This window comes from Taeniopygia guttata, chromosome 5 (genome assembly GCF_048771995.1).
Source record: "Taeniopygia guttata chromosome 5, bTaeGut7.mat, whole genome shotgun sequence".
Classification (NCBI taxonomy): domain Eukaryota; kingdom Metazoa; phylum Chordata; class Aves; order Passeriformes; family Estrildidae; genus Taeniopygia; species Taeniopygia guttata.
Window position 1 is genome coordinate 13,745,573 of NC_133030.1, and position 18,338 is coordinate 13,763,910.

The 18,338-nt window shown below is 41.9% G+C and overlaps 2 protein-coding genes across 7 annotated transcripts in view; both read right to left on the bottom strand.

Moving 5' to 3' along the window:
* The window catches only part of ZNF143 (zinc finger protein 143), a 38,118-nt gene extending 27,875 nt beyond the window's left edge, over positions 1-10,243 (bottom strand). For 2 of the 6 annotated variants that reach the window (XM_030273801.4, XM_030273794.4), the window contains exon 1: positions 10,113-10,243. The gene's annotated coding sequence lies outside the window, so the exon portion shown is untranslated. Of the gene's footprint in view, positions 1-2,147; positions 2,292-2,347; positions 2,390-10,112 lie in introns of those variants that run through there. The other 4 variants (XM_041716495.2, XM_041716493.2, XM_072929618.1 and 1 more) reach the window with 3 other exon arrangements.
* Positions 10,244-11,789: 1,546 nt separating this feature from the next.
* The window catches only part of IPO7 (importin 7), a 34,578-nt gene continuing 28,029 nt past the window's right edge, over positions 11,790-18,338 (bottom strand). Inside the window, exons 21-25 of the mRNA XM_030273803.4 lie at positions 18,078-18,298; positions 17,770-17,975; positions 17,225-17,431; positions 16,753-16,869; positions 11,790-14,646 (exon numbers count right to left, since the gene is read on the bottom strand). Of these exons, the coding sequence (XP_030129663.2) occupies positions 14,549-14,646; positions 16,753-16,869; positions 17,225-17,431; positions 17,770-17,975; positions 18,078-18,298 (849 nt within the window). The 3' untranslated portion in view covers positions 11,790-14,548. The remainder of the gene's footprint in view (positions 14,647-16,752; positions 16,870-17,224; positions 17,432-17,769; positions 17,976-18,077; positions 18,299-18,338) is intronic.

An 18,338-nucleotide genomic window follows, 5' to 3' on the forward strand; every position in this document is an offset into this window, starting at 1 on the left:
TGTTGCAGTTAAAAAAAAAAAACAACAACAAAACAAAATAAAACAAAACAAACCACATCACCACCAACACATCTAGCAACAAAAGGAGTTTTATCCAGCCCAGTTTGCAAGGGCTGCTTTTCTGGAGGTACAACCAGCTTGTAGCAAGTTAACTATTTCTGGTACTCTATGCTAGTGGTACCCAGAGGCTGGCTGTCCTCTGCTAACAACAGAGGTCTGTATTGGCAGCATTTTCCATGCTCAGTTTTCAGGACATCTCATGGAAGCGGGCTGCAAAACAGCTACACCATTGCACACAGCAGAGGAGACAGGCTTCATAACCACAGGTGTTCACTGGAACTAGAGAGTGAAACAATTCCAGCAGAGTGCACCTCAAAGGCCTTTCAGCTCAGGTCTACTCGAGGAGTATTCCCTCTCTTAGACAAAGTGTCTTTGGAGATCCCCAGCACCTTTAATAGCATCTCCCTTCCTGCAGAACTCATGGCTCTTCTCCCACCTTTGGGCAGCAGTGAGGGAGCCAGTCCATGCAGACAGCTGCAGAGTTCTGAGAGTTGGAGCAGAACGAACGGCTTAAGGGCTGAGTAGCTACTTTGGAAGGAAAAGAAATCTCATGCCAGACACATTCAAGGGCTGCAGGAGCAATAGTATTTGTTTAAATTGTTTCACAGTGTTTGTTACTGTAACAGGGCTGTCCACTCACACGCTGAAAACAGCTGAAGGGAACCACTGCACACGGAACAATGGCTACAACTTTCCTCTGTTTCAGAGGATCTGGACAATCATACAATCTCACATAAGAACTCAGCAGCAATGCAGCCTGTTTCTCCCAATTCCAGCTCCTTTCAGTGGTCACTTCCAACATATCCTTTTCTCAATCTTCTGTCCTTCCACCAAGTTCCTTATCCCCAGCTCCATCCCTTCTCCTTGTACCAATTTTCTTCTTCAGTCCTATCACGATACTAAATTTTCAGGACATGCCTCTTCCCAGCTATAATCCCATTCTTCTTGTCAGAATAATATAAAATACTTCTATGCCCACACCAACTCCTTCTGCAACCAGTCTCCAAGCCTTCTCTTGCTGCTGCTCTGTTTATGACCCCCTCACACCACTGTCCATCCCCTTCCTTCCTCTGTGTGTCACCAGTTCATGTTCAGACCCACCTTGGAACTACATCCCCCACAAGAGGCTGGAGCACTGGGCTCCCCCCAAACACCAGCCCCAGCTTTCGCTCCCTCTGCAGGGACACAGCAGCTTTGCTCTGCCACTCTGTTGTGCAGAGAAGAGAGCCCTCAGCCAAAAGGGGATGTGCTGCTCCCTGCCAGGCTCTCCTCTTTCTCCCCACTGGAGAACACTGACTAGCCAGACAGGGCTGGGAAGATGCAGGAAGGAAGGATGCAGAGTTGGCCTGTATTGCAGAGAAAAGGGTCAATCCGGCAGAGATAATGATACCACAGTGTCACTTGGTAAGAGTGATCAAATACAGGAACAAATTGCCAAGACAGGTATGGACTCTCCATCCTTGTAGAGGTTCGAAACAACTTCACACAGCCCTGGGCAAATGAGACTTGCTTTCATCAAGCCTGAACCAGACAACTTCTGAAAGTCCTTCCAACTTCATCTGCTCTCTGGTAATAATTTCAATAATGCATACATCTACAACAGCATCACCTTGCTATTCATGTATTATCCACCCTGCAAATCTACTCTAACATTTTTTGCTTTGCTTTTTCAAAACCAGTTTGTTTTCATCAAACTCAAATCTCTTCCTTGCCTCTACTTCAGTCACTTAAATTTCCATCAAATTTGTCTCCATAATTTTTTCCATCTAAATCTCACCAGCTTCTTTCCCTAATCCATATAATTGCTTTTATTCCCCCGCATTTGCATCAGGAAGTTTTTTTTTCTTTAAATCTGTCTGCCAGGAGTTTTGTCAATAAAAATCTAGGAGAGACTTCCTTTACCCACTTCAAATATTGCAGCTCATTAGTTAAAAGCAGCTGAAAGTAACTATTTTTAGGAAAAAGCCAGGAACCCTGGGGTGGAGCCTACATAGCAGCTCGGCAAGATTGACACACATGGATTCTGCTTCATCTCAAGAGCTGTCTCACAGAAAAGACAAGCCCAGGCTCAGTCACGAAGTACTCACTGAAGTGAAAACTCGAGAGTTGACTTTGTGAACTCTCGCAAATCTTCACAGATCATACGCAAGTTGCAACTGTCAATTTCCACAGGCACATCAATGACGATATCTGGGCAGATTTTCACAAGGACAGTAACGGATCTTGCATTCCTGAAATGATTAGTCACCAAAACATGTCTATGGTATCCATGCAGAGAAAATCTTACCATTCTTTTAGATGGTTCCAACACTTCTCACAAAAAATCAGCCTGAGGCAAAAAAATTCAACAGAAAATCTCTGAACTGGAGTGTGTGACCACAGGCAGCCAACCCCCCTCTAGCACTGATCCCTTGAACAGCCATCCAGCAGGACCAAAGAGGTGCAAGCTCTTATTAAAAAAAAAAACAAACAAAAAAAAATAAACCAACCACCACCCCCTGCAAATTATCTGGAAAGAAAAAAATACTCCCAGACACACATTAAATTCTAAACACTTGGAAACCAAAGGCATGTGAGCAGGGAAAGGATGGTTAAAAATAAAAGATTTTTCATGAAGAGTTCATCAAGTTGCCTATCTAGAGAGCACCTCCTGTAATTTTTCCCCCACTAACACTCAAACAAATAGAATTTTCTGGGTGCTATCACTTGTTTTGGAGAAAAGATGCAATGTTAGAAGAAAGTTTTTTTTGTAAACTCAATCTAGCAACTGGAAACAGGAATCTCCACTAAAAACTAGGAATCAACAACTAAAAAACAGCAGGTGGGATTCAGGCAACTGAGAAGCAAGGGAAGAGCTGGCAAAGGGCATGGCTACTCTGGAGCAGAAAGGCGCTTGGGGCACTTGGCAACTCCAGCAGCTGAGAGGACAGAATGAGGAGAGCCCAGTGTGGCTGGAAAATAGCAGGAATTCCTCATTTAAAGAATAACCGTACTGCTGGACAAAGGAAAATTCCTGTAGTGACAGTAGCAGAAACTCCCTAGAGAGACAAAGATGATGCTTTAAGGATGATTAATGGGAAATGGAATAAAGTTTGTAATAGCAGGCATGGAAGAAAATTTACTGTTACAAAATACAAACTTAGAATGTGCAAACGAACTAGGGAAGAATGACAGGAAAAAAGCTACTCTAGACATTCAACAACCTTGTGATTGTTCATTCCCCTCATGCACACAGCACCAAGAAGTTAGAAATAATATGCATTTATTCCATTTGAAAAGAGAAATAACTTTTATTTATAATAAACTTCTAAATAATGTACAAAACCTCTGTAATTTTATAAAACTTATAAAAACAGCAAATAAAAACCAATGAAGAAGGGTAATATGGCAGATAATACACAGCCTCACAATAGTGAAACTTTTATTATGGAATTTTAGAAACCTGTATTCCCATGGTTGACAAAGCTGTATCCCAAAATCAATTCAAGTACGTCCACAGTGTAACAAAATTAAGTTTTTCCTGAATTAAATACTACCTACCTTAGGGTCCTTAACTACTGATATGATTGCAAATATCAGTAATTTCACAAAACTAGTCTGAGCAACAAATGTGTGAAAATTCAAAAATAGTACCTACAATTATCAATCTGGCTAAATACACTTCAATTGATAATTCATATGTGTTACAGCCTTCTGAGTCTCAGTGCAAAAAAAAAAAAAGTCTGACAGACTGGAAAACTGACTATTTATTCCACATGACGTTTTTTCAGACAACCCAAGAAGACTTTTAGCATTTCTTCCCCCACTAATTACATAAAGGCATTTGTCATCTTTAAGCTCAGAAATAGACACAGGAGAACTAGGATTCCTTTTACAATCTTACTTCTGCTCCCCTACGTAGCTGCATGACAATCTTTTCCAGTATTAAGCAGAAATCTGTAGCAGGGTCAGAAATTAAATCTAGATCCTGTGGGTGCTTTGATCAAACACTTCAAGAGATGTGGATTTCCTTCTTCATCAATAGCCATTACCTTTTCCAGGACTTTACTGCACTGAACAACTGGAGTTTGTGCTGTTGTCAGTCAGACTGACTTTCAGTAAATAATTGTAACAACTGCTTGATGTTGGGCACTTCTTAATTGCTACATGCTTTCTCAAATAATGTCTATTTCTTTTACTGTATTTTCTCCAGTCTCTTGTAAAGGCAAAACATAATTAAACAGCAATTTCCACCACATTAATCATCCACAGTATAAAATGGAAACAAGGCTGAAATACAGAATAAAAACCTCTCCTACAGAATCTGGTGTTGGAGTCAGATAATTTAATATCAAATCACAGAATCAGTTTCTAATTTCCTACATCGTAAAGAAGTGTTGAGAATGACAAACCACAGGCCCTAAATCTTGTCCTACAGAAAACCTTACCAAGAGAGCACTATCAACTGCACAAGCACAACACACACACTCTGAAGCAATCAAACTCAAGGCTCCTTTTTATTCTTTTTACAGTATTTCAACCTTTCTGTTCCACAAGAGATACATCCTAATAATAATGCAGTTCAAGAGTAATTCACTGCCACAGTGTTTGGTATTTCTTCAGATGTGAAAAACAAATGGAAGACCAAATTTATCATTGCCTTAACCACACATCAGTCTGACTTAAGTGTGAGCAGTGGGAACCACATTTAGCCTGACAAAATTACTTCATGTTCCAGCAGTCTTTTTCCCCCAAAAGTCATTTCCTCACAGTTCATAGTGCAAATGCTACCCACAAATTGTGACTGTTAGAAGTATTGACTGATAGCAATACTTGCATTTTATAGATAAAAAAATTGGATTAACCAGTGCAAATAAAGAATATTTACAAATCCTTACTCTAACTAATGAGATTATGAGTATGTGTGTATTTTCACTCTGTGGGAATGTGAAGGAATGGTATTATTTTCGAAGGTATGGCATTTAAACACAGGAAGATTCAGAAAGTCACCCACCAACAAGTCCTAGGCTGGTCTCAAATATGACTTCTAACTTCACACATTTCTTGAATATATTAGAGAAGAAATTACTAGTTAATGAAAGGAGGCCAGAGTAGTTCCATCAGCCACTGAGCTGGCAGCAGTGCTGACAGAAGCTAAGCTCCTTCTGCAGCTCTGGGACAAGCACCTCACAGCAAACACCCATTTCCATGACCACACCTGCCCTGGGTGCACTATTCCAGCAGCATGGCTTCCTGAGCCAGAGGTTTGAAACAGATTTGGGAGTCTTCCACAGAGCCAATTCCAAAAATCCTCCATGGAAGCTGACAAGCCATTGAGATCCATGCAGCACTGTTTGCAGAGGTACAGACACCAGGATTCCAAAATTTTTATATTAATTAAGTACAAAAGAACATACTAATGCAGCTGGTCAATGAGCAACATTATTATTATCCGCAGTAGCAGTAGTTTGGCTTGAGGAAGAGCCACCCATATAATCTGTCCCAAACAGCAAATTCAAGCATGCCTGAAACACCCCTGTATCATTAGGAATGCTGGGCTGTGTGCATGGAATGCCTTGCAGACCTACTGCAAATGCAACTGCAGAACTAGCCTATCCAAAGAGCCCAAGTTTCTCTCAACACAGGTGGTATTTCTTGTTCATTTCTTCTCCCCTGGACAAACTTGTATTAGCAGTGCTCAAGCATACCTTCCTTTCTAAAGAACCTCAAACCCATTTCTTTATTGCAGACTGACTGGTAATAAATTACTTGTATTTTAATAGTCAAAAAATATTTGGGTAACTAATTATAATGGGCACATTCAGAAAAAAAGCTGAATGGCAGGTGAGCTGATTTTCTAAAAAAAACGTAGAACATCATTAACAAAGATGAAAAAAACTCCAAACCTAAAGTAATTTTACGGCACATGTTAGTGAGATAAAGCATTTAATTGCAAATTGATTTTCACCCTGGAAGTATAAAGGGAAGCAGATTTAAGGCACCAAATAGATGAATGTTTTTAAAACTACAGGCTTTTGTTTGTTTTTACCATCAAGTGTATAGCTAGCTAAAATAGGTATTCAGAAGCACCCAGCTAACGCATGTCACAACTGTATCTACGTCACTCCTAGAAATGAGCAGTGATGCCTATTTACACTAAAAAATATATACAGTTAATTTCTGAAATACTTCATGGGGCTACTTATCCCTTAAATCATAAAATCTCCAGTTATATCACTGTTTAAAATAAAACTGGGAACATCTGGTGATTAACTGTACAGTTAAGGGCTAAAAATCTGAAAGAAACTGAGACACACTATTTCTACTGTTGTTTTACTTTCATGCCAAATAGACTCCTAACTTTTTAACTGTCAAGCAATCACAGAAGTATATTATTTACATCACCAAAACAAATGAATCCTGGCCATGCCCTTTCAAATCCTGCAAATCCACTGAGACTGCCAACAAAGAGAGGAATTTTGAGTGGGTTGTTTTGTGTGGCTCTGAGTTAATTAGCAATCTGGTAAGTACATTACAGATGTATCAGCATTAGCCATGACAGTTCATGGCAGTGCTTTAGCACAGGCTTGTATTTCAGGAGCTAAAGGGGCAGCCGGCTGGATTGCCAAAGCCAGATTACAAACAGAACTTGAAACCCAGTACATCGAAATACATCCTACAAAACCCCATGCAGCACCACGTTAGCTATGTATGAATACACTTAAAATATGAGCAAACCAACTAACTTGCAAACACAGACCGATCTTCCAATTCTAATCTGTCATCAGAAATGAAGTCCAAGAGTATTAAGTAGGTAACACAATTTTCTGCTCAAGTGTATACAGAGGGAAACATTCTGCAGACAGTAAAATACAGACTGAGGTAAGCATTAGATCGTTTTTAAGTGTAACTCTGATGTCAACCTTGAAAATTGCAAAACCTGCTGGAATTGTAAATTAATTCCCTTTGAAACGGAAAATTTCATTTATTTAACAAGTGTTATCTTGGTGGAGCAAAGTACAATCCCACTATACAATTAAAAACCAGCTATGCAGCCCAGAACATTTTAGCAGATTAAGTTACTGGAAGCATCTACTAATTTAGTCCACTTTGGTTTGGAGTAACTGATCAATGATCCCTGGTGCCAGAGGGGGAGAAGCAAAATTTCATTCCCTTAAGTAAATACAACTAAGGGCAGATCAAGTTACACTTAAGCACAAGCAAAACCCCATAAACCCCACTGTGCTGAGATGGGTCACCATGCTTCCTTCCTCTCCTCCCTAGAAATGGTATCCATGGAGAAACACCTGGCTCAGACCCCTCTCTCCAGGCTCAGAACAAGAGCTGTGCACACCTCGAGTTACAGGAATTTGCACTTCAGAGCAGAACTCCTGGGTTCAAGAAGAGGATCCATGGGTTTGGATCGTAGTGTATCTTAGGGACCCATAAGCTAAACAGAAACCTTCCTCCCATCTTTTGGGATCTTTTGTGATACTAGCCATAGGAACAAACTAATTCACGCTGTCTTTACCAGGTGCACTGATTTCCTCGCACAGAGGAGATAAAAAACCAAGCTGTCCCCAGTAGATGCTGAGCAAAAACCACTGCTGGTGAGCTGCAAGAGATGTAGCAGCAACACAGGGAAATCAGTGAGCAGCAAAGCAAGGCTGGCCTGGGGCGCTGAGCTATGTACACACATGTCAGAGGTTGCAGGAGTTACAGGAATTATCACGGGAAGCACGAACCACGGGGATGGCCAAGGAGACAGGTACCAGCCAAAATGCAGACAGGAAAGTGAGTAACTACAAGACCACCAAGATGGGTCCACCCTCCTCATGAATATTTGCATTCTGGCCATTGTGAGCCTGAAACTGGAATAATTGCCCTGATTATCTGTGTGTGCAGAAACCCATCCAAATTAATCCAAGCCCTTTGGAGAACAATTTGCTTCACAGGTGCCTGCTAACGACTCCTCAAGATGCAATAGTGCTTCTCAAAGACTCCGCCTATGCTGACCGTGGGTTAACCCAAAACTCTTCAGGTGAAGACTCACATGCAAAAGCAAGACCAACATCCGTAGGGTAAATGAAGCCATCCTGACCAAACTAAAGCCGATGAACTCTTTATTTATTATCCCTGTGCCCATCCCACAGAGCTTCAGGGGAGCAGTCACACAGGCAAGCAGCCAGCACCTGGACCTGGCCACTGCTCAAACTCCTGGCATTCCCTTCTCCTGGACGGTACAGGTCAGCAAAACGTCCACTGAGCTGAAGCAGCACAAAACTGGCAATATTCTAAAGAAAAAATTAATTTACAGCCTGATTTTGGCACCCATTAGCAAGGACTATTCACCAATTGACTATAGCTGTGTCTCCGGAGAAAAGCATTAAAAGCTATACAAAAATGAAGACAGTGCGACTTCCTACCTGAAGTTCCTTTTACACTGTTTTAAGTATTTGCTTTGTTTCAGTCTTTAATATAAAGCAAAATTACTCTTCCTCAGATAGGGTAGTAGAAATAAAATATTAATTACAACGGGAACAGTTTTAAGTAAATTATTAAATCAATTTGAAATACACTTCTCAAAACTCTTTCAAAATGTTTATTTTTACATCTCGTTTAAACTGCAATCCATTACCAAAGCAATCATCTATTATTTGACCACATATTCCTGAGGTTCCTTTTCTGCAGTGAAACAGACAAATCGCTTTTGACACAAACACGGCTTGAAAGCTCACGGCATTAATGCAAAATACAAAGAAACAAGCAATGAAAACACGGCTACAACGTACACTGCCATTCTAAAGCTGTATGGCAAACGCACAAAGCTAACAGTCTACCATGTGAATGTTAAAAAAATGCTAGTTAAGCACAATCTTACTTCATTTTTCAGGTCCCTAGAAGCTACAACAGAAATATCTAGTATACAGTCTGCAAAGAGAGCTGATGGTCAACACTTAATGCAGACTCGATAAAACAAGAAGAAATGCTTGGTCTAAAAGACTGGAAGATTGCAATTCCTGTGTCACTGGACTAGAAATAACATTCCTTACAAATACTGGTATCACTCTGCGTATGATGGCAAAAGCATTTCTCTGATAGTTCAAAATGAAACCTTAAAAAATTTAAAACTTAAAATAGAGCTGCTGAACCGCAGCCTTGTTGTAAGTGAAAAATTAAACTTGCACGGGAGTCACGTCATTTTTTCTGGAAGAAAAAGCACCACAAATAAGGCCTTATCAGAAAAAAAATAAAAATCTTTGCGTTATTGCAGGCCACTATTCTAGAGGAGCAGCTTCTCGTTATCCCGTTCTATTAGAAGTTCTAGAGAAAAAAAAAAATGAAGGGAACGACAAGAGTAAAAAAAATAAAAAAAAAAAATTAAAAACTGAGGAGAAAAAAACAAAAGGTGAAAACGCTCCAGCATTTTGGCGAGGTGAGCGAGATGCAGTGAAGCAGCAGGACTCCAGGAGGCCGGCCGGTGCCAGGCGCTTCTCCCGTGAGAGCGCGGCCGGGCCGCCGCAGCCCAGCGCCTCGGGCCGGCACCGCGGATTCGCCCCCGGAGCCTGCGCGGGCCCGGCCGCGGCTGCGAAACGCGGCCGGCAGCACGGAAACATCACCTTGGAAAAAATAACAGTAACAAAAAGCATGTGCTTAAAAATAGGGAAAAAAAACCAAAAGCAAAATAAAAAATAAAAAACCAAACAACGGGGAAAATGCAAAAATTTGCGAGCCCCCCCGATTAGAGCACGGCGGGCGGGGGGCCCGGAGCGCCCCGGATTAAAGTACCCCTCGCCCCCCGCCCCTGACGCAGCGCCGAGCGGGCCCGGGGGGGCGGCCCGGGGGACCCCCGCGGGCCCGGCGGGCGGGGAGGGGCCGGGCGGGCCCCGCGGAGCGGAGCGGCTTTATCGCCGCAGCTCTGCCGCTCGGCTCGGTGCCGCCCGCGCTCCCCTGCCCCTGCCCGCCTCCCCGGGCACCGCCGGCGGCCGCAGCGGGCGCGGCGCGGCGGCCCCGTCCGGAGATGGCGGAGGGAGCATAAGGCACACTGGGTAAAAGCACATTTATATACGAACCTCGCCGAGAAATTTTCCAACAATTCCTCCGTCCGACCACCATGCACCAGGACAGGAAACGGCCGCTCGGCGCCGCCCGCCTGCTCGGCACCGCCCCGCGCCCCGCGGGCGGGGCCCGGCGGCGCCGGCTCCTCCGCTCCCATTGGCCGGGCCGCGCGCGCCGCCGCCGCCGCCGCCCGCCATTGGCCGCCCGCGGGCCGCGCGCCGGTGCCCATTGGCCGCGCGCCCGCGGCCCCGCCCCGCGGCTTCAATGGCGTCGCAGCTGTGCCGGGCGCGGGGCCGCCGCCATTTTGTGCAGCGGGCAGCCAGGCGCCCGCGCGCCAGCGGGGAGCGGCGCCATTTCCTGCCCTCCCCCGGCGCGCGCCGGCAGCGCCTGAGGCGGCGGGGCCGGGGCCGGGCGGTGAGGGACGGGCACGGGCCCCGGGACAGCGGATCCGCCTCGGCCGGGGCCATCCGCGGGCCCTCACGACCGGGCCGGGGACAGCGAGCGCTCTGCCCTTCTCTTCCCGGCTTCTTGCCGCATTATCTCCGGCTGCCATTCCAGCCCGGCGCTGTGGGAGAAGGACGCTGTGTTAAAGCTGTGCTTGGAAGTGTTATCCTTACGTGGTGATTAGGTATGGAAACGTGTATTAGTGCCCCAGCTCCCAGTGTAAGGCAAGTAAAGCGTGTTGCGGTAAACTCCGCAGGTGATTTCTTAGAAAACCGAGTTGTAAGATGACGCGAATTGTTCCCATTGACGGGACCGTAAGCCCAGCTCTGGTGGACTTACTGCACGTTCCTGAGCATGAGAGATGTAAAAAAAAATTACGTTTTGCTCCGGAATAATAGTTTGAAATTCTTGCAGTCCAAATTTATTGCAGTTCTACAAAAAGCCAAAAAAATACTTGTTCCCAAACAGGCCTAATGGCCAACAGCGTTTCTTTCCTAATTATAAATTTTAAGCCAAATACATGCTGCAGGCATCACTTTGTTTCGAGGTACAGCAGCAGTGAAGTACCCAAGATAAAATCCTGTTTCTGATTTGCCAGCTCCCCTAGTCTTAATAGATTATCATGTCTGCAAAATACTACAATGTCTGTTTCTCATTCTGAGGTGCTGTATGTTTCCACCATCAACAGTTTGCTATGAAAAGTAGAGACACACAAACCAGTGACACACCATCTAAGATAAGCTACATATTAATTGAAAAGTAACTGACAGCAGCAGACAAAGCTTTTCCACCTGGCTCATTCTGGGTATGTAGAAGGTTCCACGGAGAAAATTAATTAACCCTTAAAAGCTACCAGGTATCCATTACTAGGCATCATTAAAATCACCTGTATGTTTATTGGCAGGTAGTCAGTAATTATTCCACTGCAGACTTGATAAAGTCTTGCAGTAACAGTCCTAGGCTATAGGAGATTGGAACAGAGCTTTGTGGTACTATGCTGATACATATTAATAATTCTTTGAAGACAGTGATTAAGGGAAAAAATATTAACCCAGTATGTCAGCATTTTTAAACACTGCCTATATTTTATATTTAACACAGTTGAAGAGAACTCTAGTTGTGCCTAACATTTGTTTGGAGGAGTATTTTGGAGAGGGAAATACAAACCTGAGATCTGTGCAACTCCAGCAGGACTCTACTGTAAGGATACATCTACATTCAAAACACCACACTGAAATAAGTGAAGATAAGGATTTGCTTTAGATGTTTATTAATCCAAGGAGATCTTCCATAATAGAAAAAAACAGAGGCTTTAAGTTTCCCAGCTCTTCCTCTAGAGTTGCATTATCCTTGAAAATGGAATGGATAAGTGCAAGTTCTAGGAGGAAGATCAGTTTTTAATTTGACATAAGTGTATCATTGAAATTGATATATTGCATCACAAAATGCGCTATCACCACCAACAACAATGCAAAATTGTTTTGCAATTTATATAAATACATTTCTTGGAGCAAAGGAAAGCAAAGTTTTAGATTCACTCTTAAAAAAGATGCTCCTTGCTAACCAGTCTAGTGACACATAAAAGCACCCTTAAAGACTGTACTCCTCACACCAAGATAGAATTCTTCCCTTGTGACTTGAAAAATATAATTGTTCCAGAACTGATAATAGCACTAAAATTGGTGACTTCCCCCTATTTTTTGTCATCTGCTTTACACATGAAGCCTTCTCACTGCTGCTGCCACATCTTCTGCCAGGAGGCCCAAAATGGCTCATCTGTCCTCAAAGCTTCTCATGCATTTTTAGGATGCATATGAAGGTAAGCAGATACCCAACCAGCAGATGTTCAGAAATTATTTGTTAAACTGGGTGTTCCCAAGCAATGCAAGGAGAAGGCGTGCTGGAAGCACATCTGTTAGCTTTTTCTACAAAAATAAAACCCTGTCTAGATTCCCTGGGGGCCGGAGCACGCCTGGCCGTGCCCGTGAGTTACAGTCACAAACCCCCAGGTAAGTTCTGCTCCGTGCATCCCCTAAAGATGCACAGCAAGGACCCCGGGTCTCACACCACCACGAGGATGGGTATTCCCATCCATCACAGTCAGGTTTTTTTCACCTCAGGAGCTTTGCTTTTTAAGTGTCCCTTTGGTACTGGGGCAGGGCTCCGTGTCCCACCTTGGCCCCCCGCGTGCAGAGAAACGTTTGCTGCTCTCCAGTGGAGAGGCTGGAAAACCCTTCCCACTGCCTGGGAAGCGCCAGCACCAGGCAGAGCGTGGGGCTGGGCAGATCAGCAAGGAAACCCCAAAGCACCGTCAAATCCTGCTACTCTGCTGATGCAAAAAACCACACCACACAGACCAATTTTCTGAAGACTGCATTTTGAGTATCATAATATATATATATGTGCATTTCATTTTTACAGATAAAAACTCCGTTTATTTTTAACCTGTATTTAAATTTTGGAGGCTTACATTAAATTAAGGTAGCTTGTTTAATATCAATTGTAACAGCAGGTGACATTTTTATATAAAAACAGCCTAAAGGAAAAAAAAAAACCAACCCAAACATTTGATTTAAAAGACCTGACACCAATGATCTCAAGGCAAGATCAAACGCCAATGGATTTGCTTTTAGAAAAGAAAAAGGGGGCATTTAAGCCAACCCATTCACAGCCTCTCCCTGCTGGCTTCTTCATACAGTGGTTTTGATAGTGGTCCCAGAGGGAACTGTATTTTGCCTCTCTAGCTAAAATACTAGTTACTATAGCAACTTTGAAGGAAGAAAATTGTGGCTTCAAAACTGAAAGATTGGCAAAACTTCAAATACACTGTCTGGATCAGGCAGACAACAGCACACACTAATGCTGCAAGTGCAAAAAGAGGGGGAGTGAAATGCAGGAGTAGTGCACCTGCAGTACCATGAGCTGGAAAAAGAATATTCTGCACAACTGGGGGGGAGGGGGGAAATTGCAATTATATTCCATAGCCCAGATCAGCCAATGATACTGTTGTTTTCAATAGATTGCATATGTGGGTGTTTCACCCATACACTTCAATTGACCTTAAGAACTTCATGTCTCATTTACCTGCCTTAAAAAGGATAACTTTTCTTTGTGCTTACAGTACATATTTGTTCAATTTTCTAGCTTGTACAGTGAGATCTTAAAAAAAAAAAAAAACAAAGGACACAGAGGGTGTTGCTATTTTTTCTTTAGCAGCAATGAAATATCACTAACCCCTTTTTACATATCCGAATTCAAGTCACAACCAGAGGTGACTGCACCACAAAGTCACCAGGTACAAAACTGCTAGTTCATTTTAAATTAATAACTTGAAATTATTTTCCCCAATACATCCCTTATTTTTTATTTTTATAAACAGCAAACATTTTGCTATTTTTGTACATAGGCTAGCAGGCTTGTTTCAATATGAAAGTGCTAATTCATTTACAGATTTATCAGTCATGTAGTGCTACATTAAGTGTCCAATATTCTACATATGAACAATCTTGATAAATGGAAATGATGAAGATTAAGTAAGGCTATCTGATTACCTTATCTTATTTACATTAAAAGAATAGACACCCAGTAGTAGGGATAAAAGGGAAAGAAACTGGGCAAATACTCATACTGCCACAGGTGTAAAAATTAAGTCTGCCTTCTAGCTTGTACTGTAAATGAGACATTTTAAATAGTCCTGCAGCCCATGTCTAGTTTTTTTTCCTCAGAAAAAGAAAAGCTGCCTTCATGACATCCCCTCTTGATTTCCAATCTCCAAAGTGTGTCATTTGAAGCTTTAAATTCAGATTCTTCCTATCTTCAAAAAGACCTCTGGTTTGCTTTCCAGTATCAGGTTGAATAATCAGGTCCCACTTCTGGGGCTTTTGTCCAATCTATTTATAAATTAGTTTAGAGTGAGTTGTAGATAACATGAACCAGTTCTGGAACCACTATTGGGAGGAACACAAGCTCTTCACTACAATCACACAGTAGCAGGAAAAGTGATAATTCAATTCATTCCCGGGGCAGGGCCTCCAAAATTAAATGAAGTTGGCACAACTGGAGCATTGAATTTGTATCCTCCATGCTTTTCAATCATTTTGGATTCTAAAATAAAAACAAACAAAAAAAAAACAGAAGGAAGAAGTTTTAGTGTGCGTGTAGGGGGGAAGACAGATCAAGATTCTGTGACTGACCACTTTGAATCTCTCAAGAGATACATGTTTAACCTGGGGTTACCCAACAAAGGAATCAGCACAAACAAGTGGAAATGTGCCAGGCCCCAAAGAACAGAGGGACTGACTATTTACTTATTTTAACTTCTCAATATTGTTACCACCACACTTTCATGAATTTGTACTTTTAAAAGCCCACACTTTAGCTTTTGGACATGACTCTAATTTAGAAACAGGACCTGAACGAATACTGCACTTACAAACTTGGTAACAGGCACACAATTCGTTTTGATTAAGATGAACAGACCTGCAGTCAAATCGGTAACAGAGCACACGTGCAAAAAAGCAGTACACAGATATTGGCTAAAGTTTTGGTGTTCCTCAATTCAACAATATAAGCAGAAATCACTACTGAAGCAGCAGAAAAAGCCTTTTTACACATGCTGCTATCCAAGCAGGAAATTTGGACTTTAGGTTACTAAATAATTCTGAAACTACCAGGTTGATCACTTTTCATTTTCAACCAAGCCTTAAGATCTGTAGACACCTGAGGTGCACATATCCATCACTGTAACTACCAGTGATTGTTAAGGTGTCTGGTTTTACCATCCTTCAAACACTGCTGTAGGACAGGTATTACTGTAAACCAGTTTTTATAATTGTAATACATGGATAACTGAAAATCAGGTTGGTAATTTAGGTTGTACCTTTACTACAATCTAGATTATGCAGAAGATGGCTTGTATTATTCCCAGGCCAAGATAACAACACTTATTAATGTATTTTATTTGTCTTAGAGTTTTCTCCTAAATAAAAACAGTTGCAATCTCTCTGGGAATACAGGTCAGCTCATATTATCTGGCAAATCTGCATTTTGGCTCTGTTTCTTTGGAAACAGGCCACAAAGACGTTGCCATGGCTAATGGAGCATGGGGAAAGGATCCCTCACAGCTCCACAGAAGACAAATCTCTCAGCATGTGGAAATTTCTTCTAAAATACATTTATAAGGAAGAACTGTATTTCAAATCCTTCTAACAGGATCTCCCCATGTGTGGTAAGTGGCCTAAATGTAGTATCAGAGTGCTGTGATAGTAGGCAAGAATTTCCCATAGGGATCTAGTTGTTTAAGTTAAACTTTACAACTTCTCTGAGAAAAACCAGTAGAAAAAACTTAACAAACATACACCTCAAACTTTTTTGTCTCTATAAAATGCAGTAGTATAAAGTTACATCAAATAATGTCTACTGCTTGACAGGGGTCACAGTGAAACTCTGTTTTATAACCATTAAAACTGGATAATTTTGGACACAAACAAGGTTTGTGAGGTGATTTAGGCTGTTCTCTCATAAAAAGCACTTACTAAATGTGTATTCTTACTACCAATCTTTCTATTGAAAAATCTATGAATTTCTGTTTTGAAACATCTGTAGTAATTGCTCACTAAGACAGGATATGAGGTTGGACTGATCCCTCAACATCCAGTCTTGACTTTACAGTGTTATATATACTGGCTTAATTTCAAAAGGGAAAACCAAGAAAAAAGATAAACTGAACACAGGTTTAAAAAATCTGTATTATATGTAATATTTGATAGGCTTAATGATGTGGCTTTACAGATGGTACTACTTCCATAATTTAGTATTCTCCTACCCACAGAATCCTTGTCTATCCCAGCTAGACATCTAGGAAATTATTAATCAGCCACTTGAAGTGTTTGTTAACATACCTGGAGTTCATCTACCTTCAGGTTATCAAATAAATTGTTTTCAAATCCAAGCAATTAGGACAAATATGCTTTTATTTCCTTGGCTACCTCCCGAAGTGTTTCTACCATTCCTCCCACCTGTGGTATTGCCACCCAGTTTGTGCACGGAGGCTTTGTGACCTGACAATTCCAAGAGATTTCAAACAATCCTGTTTTGGTGGAGACATGATCAGGCTTGAATTAAAACGCCTTTTCTGTATCATGCTTCTTGAGCACACCCAGGGCATTCAGAGAGCAAAGGAGGCATTACTGGTGTAAAGGGTGCAAATACCGTGTGCTGCCCGCCGCTGATCCGCCAGGGTCGCTATGTCCTGCAGCTGCTTCCTTTGCTCCTCAGTAAGGCCCTGTGTCAAAGCCTGGTACCACGCAGGGTTACGGTTCTGAATTGCTGCAGCAGCAAGAGAACATAAGCAAAAGGAAAGGATTGATTAAAATGTTCTAGAACTCAAACTTTACTCACTCACTGCCATTTTAATCAGAGTAATATTCTGCTATGGTTACATAATTCAAGACATTTAAACACGAGTACAGCTTCTGACCTCTTCCCTACCGCTATAAATTTATTGAAGCAACTCCCTCTGCTCTGAAAGTTTAATGATGGCATCTCCTTTCCAAAGAAAGAAATGGTTCAAGCACGTATTGGAAAGCCTGTTTGGAAGTTTTGAACAGGTTCCAGTTAACAAAAGTGTATACTGAAGCTGAAACCTAACTTGTTGTCCAGGAAAAGAAATACAGTTACTTACTCTGAAAAATTGTTTTAAATATCTGATATTCATCAATAGGGTTATCTTCATCATCAATAATCGTGGAATAACCTTCCAAAGCAGTCTCTTCAGCATCATCTTCTTCCCAGTCTTCATCATCTCCATCTTCACCTGCCTGTTTTGCTAGAATTTCTAGATACTCTTGACCATCTTCATCAATGTCATCTTCATCACTCCCCAGCTCCTCTGAGTTAATTATAAGCAAACAAAGTTTTATCTTGAGAAGAGCAAGAACAGTTCTTTAGAATGTGGCTAATTAGATAAAACAAGCAGTGGAAGTGGTAACAATGCCGTGCAGGCTGGAAAGGGGGGAGCTCATTTAACTCAGCCCTGGAAGTCAGTTTTTAAGAGGAAATGGAAATTAAGTCAGATATATTTAAAAGTTGTCAAAAGATGTCCAGTATTCTACTGCAGTGCTTCATTTTTAAATTAGGATACTCAGAAGAATTCCACAAAGGAACTCAGTATCTCTATCAGAATAAACAAAACATACAAAAATAACATCAAAGGTTCCATCTCCATACCTGTTTCCTCATCTTCTTCAGCTTCATCATCATCATCACTGTCATTTTCATGCTCTGCATGACAGGCATATGCTCTTTTTAATCCATTAAATAAAAGGATAAAAGCTGGCAGAATCTGCCCAGCAACTTGATTTAAAACCTGTGGTATTTGCTCGAGATCAATAAGAGCACACAGGCCAAGCACACACATCTTTCTGTCATGAAGTCTACAAAAGAGAAGAGTAGAACAGTTTCAAGTTTTGTCATGATTTACATGCAGGTCATACACAGGTTTATCACAGAGAATCATCTCCAGTACAAACACTTACCCCAGGAAACAGTCCACATCATTAAGCCACTGAGTTATGAAGTGATTGGTGACAGGCTCCACATTATTGGGGAAACGAAGATTTTCCAAAGTGTTTAATAGTAAATGAGGATTGTAATACAAAGCAGCTATGGCAACCTGGAGGCACATGGTTCGCAGCTCACTGGTTTTCACTTCTCTGGTCAGTCTCTCCAAGGCAGCTTCCACAAACAATGGTATGCACTGGACAGTGAGAACATTCACACTCAGTGATCAAAAATAA